This window comes from Mandrillus leucophaeus, unplaced genomic scaffold, assembly GCF_000951045.1.
Source record: "Mandrillus leucophaeus isolate KB7577 unplaced genomic scaffold, Mleu.le_1.0 Scaffold194, whole genome shotgun sequence".
Classification (NCBI taxonomy): domain Eukaryota; kingdom Metazoa; phylum Chordata; class Mammalia; order Primates; family Cercopithecidae; genus Mandrillus; species Mandrillus leucophaeus.
Window position 1 is genome coordinate 469,096 of NW_012101965.1, and position 7,491 is coordinate 476,586.

Genomic DNA, 7,491 nt, shown 5'->3' on the forward strand with positions numbered 1-7,491 from the left:
GGGAGTTGGAGACTGGAGCTGTTCCTATTCGGCCATCTTGCTCAGGATCGAAACATCTTTCTTAAATGTCAGTATTTTGTTCTTAACAAAGGCCTGACCTCAAGGGAAACTTCTACTAGAACCTAACCAACTGAGATTTTACCAGAGGCTAATCAACCTGGGAGAAGGGAAATACCCAATTCCAGCCACTTCTAACCTTACTGTCTCATGTTAGAGGTGAAAAAAAAAACGAAAAACAAAAACTGAGAAGCACTTGTGAAGGTCACAATCCAGAAGTAAAAGACTCATTAAAAGACTGAAAATTGATCACAGAACTGTAGAATATTTTTCCTCCTCTGACATCTTAACTACCGCAGCAGTAGGACTCTGGTATGATAATGGGATTACAGCTAAAATAACTGCAAGGCTCAGACCCTATTTAAGAAGGGATCTCTAGGGAAACCCAAAGATGATAGGGAGAAAAAAACAAGGACATGGGAGAAAACTGTAGCCTCTGACGCCAAGCTACAACAAACAGCAAATATGACCTAACTCCCAGCTAGATAAACATAAAACTTCACACTGAAGGCCTGTTTAGTTCCTTTTACCTGACACATCATGTCTGGTATTCAGCAAAAAATTATAAGTGGTTCTAGCTGGGCACGGTGGCTCAATCCTTTAATCCTAGCACTTTGGGAGGCCAAGGTGGGCAGATTATCTAAGGTCAGGAGTTCAAGACCAGCCTAGCCAATGTGGTGAAACCCCGTCTCTACTAAAAATACAAAAATTAGCTGGGTGTGGTGGCACGTGCCTGTAATCCCAGCTACCCAGGAGCCTGAGGCAGGAGAATCGCTGGAACCCAGGAGGCAGAGGCTGCAGTGAGCCTAGATTGCACTACTACACTCCAGCCTAGGTGACAGAGTGACACTCTGTTTCAAAAAAAAAAAAATATATATATATATATACACACACACACACACATGATACTAAGAGGCAAAATACACAGACTGAAGAGACAGGGCAAGCATCAAAACTAGACTCAGATATAGTAGAGATTCTGGAATTATCAGAGCAGAAAGTTAAATATGATTAATATGTGAAGGACTTTAATGGAAAAAAGTAGACAACATGCAAGAACAGACGGGTAATGTAAGAAGAGAGACCAAAACTCTAAGAAAGAAAAGGTAATAACCAGAAATAAATATAACAAAAATGAATGCCTTTGGTGTGGTCATTAATACACTGGACACAGCTGAGGAAAGAATCAGTGAGCTTGAAGATATGTCAATAGAAGCTTGCCAAACTGAAAAGCAGAGAGAAAAAAGACCAAGGACAAAGTAGGGGTAGCAGGTAGGGACCACCAGGGGAAAGAACAGAATATCCAAGTCATAGGGACAGTTACAAAAGGCAAATCATATGCATAAATATCTGGAGTAATAATGACTGGAGATTTTACAAAATAATTGACAGCAAACCATAAGTCCAGGAAGCTCAGAGAACATAAAACAGGATAAATACCCCCCCAAAAAAAAAAAAAAAAAAAAAAAAAAAAACTACATCTAGGCATAATACATTCAGATGTAGAAAATAAAAGAGAAAATCTTTGTCATTTCAGAGAATACAAAAACCCACCTTACTGTCAACAAAGAGTCAAACTCTGTAAAATAAAGAGATTTATTCTGAGCCAAATATGAGTGACCAGGGCCTGGGTCACAGTCTCAAGAAGTCCTGAGAAAATGTACCCAAGGCGGTTGGGTTAAAGCTTGATTGTATACATTTTAGGGGGACAGAAGTTACAGGCAAACATCAATCAATGCATGTAAGTTTTACATTTGTTTGATCCAGAAAGATGGGACAACTTGAATTAAGGGCTTCCAGGTCATGGAGGGATTCAAAAGATTTTTTGATTGGCAATTGGTTGAAAGAGTTATTATCTGAAGATCTGGAATCAGTAGAAAGGAGTGTCTGGCTTTAGATAAGAGATTGTGGAGACCAGTGTTCTTATTATGTAGATGAAGCCTCCAGGTAGCAGGCTTCAGGGAGAATAGATGGTAAATGTCTCTTATCAGACCTTAAAAGATACCATACTCTTAGCCAAATCTCTCCTGGATCAGGAAAAGACCTGGAAAGAGGAGATTTTCCCAAAAGAGATTACTTTGCAGGGCCATTTCAAAATATGTCAAAGAAATATATTTTGAGGTAAAATACTCTCATTTATTTCAGGGTCTGCTATCTGCCATGTGATACAATACTGGAGATGAGTTGGAATTTGGTATCTTATTTCTACAAGGAGTTCATTTTATCAGTCTTAAGATCTCTGTTTCAATGTTAATTTGGGTCAGTTGTGGCTGAATACTTAAGGGAGGAGAGTATAATGAGGCATATCCAATCCCCTCTTCCTATCGTGGCCTGAACTAGTTTTTCAGGTTTACTTTGGAATCCCCTTGGCTGACAGGAGGAGTCCATTCAGTCGGCTGGGAGGCTTAGAATTGTATTGTTGGTTTATATTACCTATAGAGGAACAAGGATAAAAATTACACTGAACTTCTCTTCAGAAACCATGTATGTAAGAAGAGTGTGGAATGAAATAAGCAAAGTGTTAAAAGAAAAAAGCCACCAACCTAAAATTCTGTATCCAGCAAAATTTCCTTCAAACAATAAATTTTTTACACACACACAAACTGAGAGAATTCATTGACCTTAGTAGAACATTAAGAAATGTTAAAAGAAGTTCTGCAGAGAGAAGAAAAATGATGTAGAAAATCAAACTTATGTAAAGAAAGGAAGAGTGTTTGAGAAGGAATACATGAATGTAGAATAATCTAATAATCAAAAACTGGAATCATCACAGAATGTCTTCTACCAAAGCAGTGTGTTTAGAATTGCTGGTTTGGTAGGTAGTTTCTTTCCATCATTGTAGCTCTTTTCTATTGCTACAAGCCAAAAAACAAAACAAAACAAACAAACAAACAAAAAACAGATCAAAGAAAACAAAAATGTCATGACAATGAGAAAAGTGACATATTGTGTGATTTGATTTTCATTTAAGATCTAGTCTAGGTAAGGATGGAGGTGAGGGGACTGATTTCTTCCACCTACCCTGCTACCCTGTGCCGTTGAGGAACATTTGTTGAAATATTCATTGAAATAACAAATCAATTTTCATTACGCTTATTGGAGTTGAACAAATTAAAGGAGTTAATTCCTGTCCCTTTGGTTGCTGTTTGCTGAGTCACTCTTTGTCATTAATACTGAAAATCAAACTTACATACAGAAAGAAAGAATGAGAATAGAATTTTATTTTATTCTATTAATTATTTTGTTATTTTATTTCTATTATTTTATTCATAGTTTGATGAACAGTTTTCTAAAGCAGAGATCACCACACTATGGCCTACACCTGTTTTTGTAAATGAAGTTTAATTGGAACATAGTCATGTTTGTTCATTTATATCTTGTACGGTTTATCAATAGTGTATCACTTGTTATGTGTTGCATCATTGGTAGAGCTGATTTTGTTTTACAATAGCAAAGTTGGGTAGTTGCCACAGATATCATTTGGCCAGCAAAATCTTTACTACGTGAAATATTTACTATGTGAACGTTTACAGAAAACTTTGCCCACCCTTGTTCTAAAGGAGTACAGGGGATACTAATTTATAAAAAGTAGCATCCTTCCATCTTTTTTTCTTAGGTTACTCTGAGCATCGTGCAAACTAAATAGCATAAGGTCTTGTTAAAAACTGACCTCAATAACTATCTGAGGATAACAAATTGGTCCTCTCTTTCTTACATTTGAGCAGATCATTGGTGTGAAAATCCTGCAACACTTGGAGCTTAGCTAAGTAGAAAAGTGGCCGGGTGCAGTGGCTCATGCCTGTAATCCCAGCACTTTGGGAGGCGGAGGCAGGTGGACCACTGGAGATCAGGAGTTTGAGACCAACCTGGCCAACATGGTGAAACCCCACCTCTACTAAAAATACATAAATTAGCCAGGCATGGCAGCGGGTGCCTGTAATCTCAGGGAGGCTGACGCAGGAGAATAGCTTGGAGGCGGAGGTTGCAGTGAGTGGAGATTGCACCACTGCACTCCAGCCTGGGCAGCAGTGAGTGAGACTCCATCTCAAAAAAAAAAAAAAAAAAAAAAAAAAAGAAAGAAAAGTGACCAACCTTTAGAATGCCTGCTTATGTGGAGTTTGTGGTCCCGGCAGGGACAATTTTCTTCTCCCATTCTACCCAGTAGCTGGCTGGAATGCGAACATGGTGATAAAATAGCCTACACTATCTCAGAGGGAGTTGTCTGTAACTTTTCAGTCTAATGCGCAGATTCATTTCAAACCTACTGTGTCAGACATTGTACTGAATGCTGGAGCTACAGGATGAGTAAGACAGTCACCTGCTTGGAAGGTGTCCACAGCCTTAGGATAGTTAACTATTGTTTACCTTAGAGAGAAACTTATTTCTTCATCACAGCAATGAAGTTGGGCTACATCTTGTACCCTAATTAGATATCTGTTTACTTCTGATAGAGTCTATAAATCAAAAACAAAATAGAAGCACATGTAAATTTTTTTAAATAAAAAAACTTACTACTGCAAACGATTTTATATCCCAGAATATGCAAATGTTAAGTAAAACACAGTTCAAACATGAAAAAGTGAATGTTTTCACTGTTTATGAAACAGATTTTCTTAGAAAGACCACAGTATTGACAAAGAAAACTATATTTAAGGGAAAAAAAAGTAATTTTTGTCAAAGTTTTAAAACTACTGAAGTTATAGTTTTATTTGTAAGTGCTTTCCTAATATCAAAAACAAAGTTGGGGGTTGGGGGATAAGAAGGGAACTATTCAGAAAGAGAAGTGGGCTGGGCGCAGTGGCTCACGCCTGTAATCCCAGCACTTTGGAAGGCCGAGGCGGGTGGATCACCTGAGGTCAGATGTTGGAAACCAGCCTGGCCAACATGGTGAAATCCCGTCTCTACTAAAAATACAAAATATTAGCCAGGTGTGGTGGTGGGCTCCTGTAGTCCCAGCTACTCGGGAGGTTGAGGAAGGAGAATGGTGTGAACCTGGGAGGTGGAGCTTGCAGTGAGCTGAGATTGCACCACTGCACTCCAGCCTGGGCGACAGTGCGAGACTCCGTCTCGGAAAAAAAGAAAATAAGTAGAACACATGGCCCCTTTCCTCAAAGGGCATCGTGATCACAGTAATACCAATAAAGGAACAAAGACTATCGAAAAGTTATGGGATAGGGGCAAGCTCACTTGTGCCCCTTCTTATAGAGCAACCTTGCAGATAAGAAAGATGTGAAATGGGAGGGCGTGGCAGTGCCTGGCACGTAGCAGGCATTCCACAAATAGTAGCTGCCTTGGGGTCTGTAGGTCTCCTTTTGCCAATGATTGGAGGTTGTATTCATGAGCATGAGATATAGCAAGTTTCTAAGAATACATACAGGGCATCCCCAGATGATTCTCTGTATATCTGACAGATGATCCTTCATATTGATGTTTTGCTTCATCTAGGGGAAAAAAAGTACTTTTAGGCAAACTAAAATTGTGACATTTTTATTCATAAAAGAAATAGATTAAAATATTTTATGGCACTTGATACAGGGCTTGGTATTTTCATATGTTATAATAGAAAGTTTCCAATTTCTGGGCTGGGTGCAGTGGCTCACATCTGTAATACCAGCACTTTGGGAGGCTGAGATGGGCAGATGGCTTGAGCTCAGGAGTTCAAGACCAGCCTGGACAACATGGTGAAACCCCATCTCTACCAAAAAAAAGAAAAAAAGCCAAGCATGGTGGCGCCTGCCTGTGGTCCCAGCTACTCAAGAGGCTGAGGTGGGAGGATTGCTGGAACCAGGGAGGCAGAGGTTGCAGTGAGCCGAGATCACACCACTACACTCAAGCCTTGGTGACAGAGCCAGACTCTGTCTCCAAAAAAAAAAAAAAAAAAAATTCAATTCTCTGTACCCAATGTTTTAAAACAAAGGCAAGTGACAAAATTGGATGCAAAAAAGTATCTTCATGGAAAAATATGTTAGCAGTTTACATTCAGCCCAGATGCCTATTTACAGTATGCACAATACAATAATATTTTCAGAATGATAGTACTGTCTCCAAGGTGCTTAATTACTTCTTCAGATAATAATTATGACCATCGTACTCACTGAGGCAGGAAAGCTAATTAATGCATTGAAAGTACTTTCAGAGGCCGGGCCCGGTGGCTCACGCCTGTAATCCCAGCACTTTGAGAGGCCAAGGCGGGTGGATCACAAGGTCAGGAGACTGAAACCATCCTGGCTAACACGGTGAAACCCCGTCTCTACTAAAAATACAAAAAATTAGCCAGGCGTGGTAGCGGGCGCCGGTAGTTCCAGCTACTGCGGAGGCTGAGGCAGGAGAATGGTCTGAACCCGCGAGGCAGAGCTTGCAGTGAGCTGAGATCGCGCCACTGCCCTCCAGCCTGGGTGACAGAGGGAGACTCCGTCTCAAACAAACAAACAAAAAAGTACTTTCAGAAACAAAGGATTTTACTTATTTTTTATTTTTTATTTTTTTGCCTTTTAGTTGTGTAAAAAATCAGTCCAAATACTTCATTCTTCAAACTTTCATAAAAATTTTATTGTATTTGTACAAATATCTGAAAACATTGTCTCATGTTGCTTGGCTTAGAATAGATGCCCTTAGTGTTGGAAATCACTGAACACACTGTTGATTTAGCATTAAAAGGATGAAAGACTTTAAAGCAAAGAACCCCACAAGAGGATAAGGTGTCTCAGACTCTTTGAGTGGGAGTATCACAAAGGCATTGTAACATGTTTAAAGGATGCAGATTCTTATCAGCAACCAACCTGATCTATATAACTTTTATATTTTTTGATTTGGTCAATTGCAGTGGTCAAGTCCCCACGGTCAACATGCTCTGCAGGGGTATGAAGCCTGACAGCGTAGAGAAGATTAAGATATTCTTCAAATCTTCGGGATGGGTACAACAGCAGCTCCGGCAGGCTGTATGAGGCATAGAGAAAGGAACTCTGGTCTCTGAAGGCCCAGGAATGCCCTCTCTAGGGGGGGGGTCCCTGCTGTGCTCTCCCTCAGAACATACCTCAGCATTTTGGTAACAATGGTCTTATCATGCCTCTTCAGGAAAGTTCGGAATGCTGGTATCATTTCTCTGCACTAAAAGGTGAGGATTATTTTGTCAAAACTTTATGAGATAGTTATAAAGTCCACTGTTTCACTGAGCAAGCGTGATCTATGGAATGCCTGAAGCAAAAGGGCAACATCGATATCTAATCAATTAGACTACTAGCAGTGCCATTGGTGTCTTCCTAGTATGTTAAGAATGTGTGTCAGCTGGGCACTGTGGCTGTAAAGCCTGTAATCCCAGCACTTTGGGAGGCCGAGGCAGGCGGATCACGAGGTCAGGAGATCGAAACCAACCTGGCTAACATGGTGAAACCCTGTCTCTACTAAAAATACAAGAAATTAGTCGGGCGTGGTGGC

The 7,491-nt window shown here is 40.0% G+C and overlaps 1 protein-coding gene across 2 annotated transcripts in view; it reads right to left on the bottom strand.

Moving 5' to 3' along the window:
• Positions 1-7,491, bottom strand: part of ECT2L (epithelial cell transforming 2 like) — a 112,317-nt gene that overhangs the window by 15,315 nt on the left and 89,511 nt on the right. For both annotated transcript variants that reach the window (XM_011978411.1, XM_011978412.1), the window contains 4 exons: positions 7,091-7,164; positions 6,837-6,993; positions 5,433-5,498; positions 4,423-4,511 (listed from right to left, as the gene is read on the bottom strand). In XM_011978411.1, coding sequence (XP_011833801.1) covers positions 4,423-4,511; positions 5,433-5,498; positions 6,837-6,993; positions 7,091-7,164 — 386 coding nt within the window. The remainder of the gene's footprint in view (positions 1-4,422; positions 4,512-5,432; positions 5,499-6,836; positions 6,994-7,090; positions 7,165-7,491) is intronic.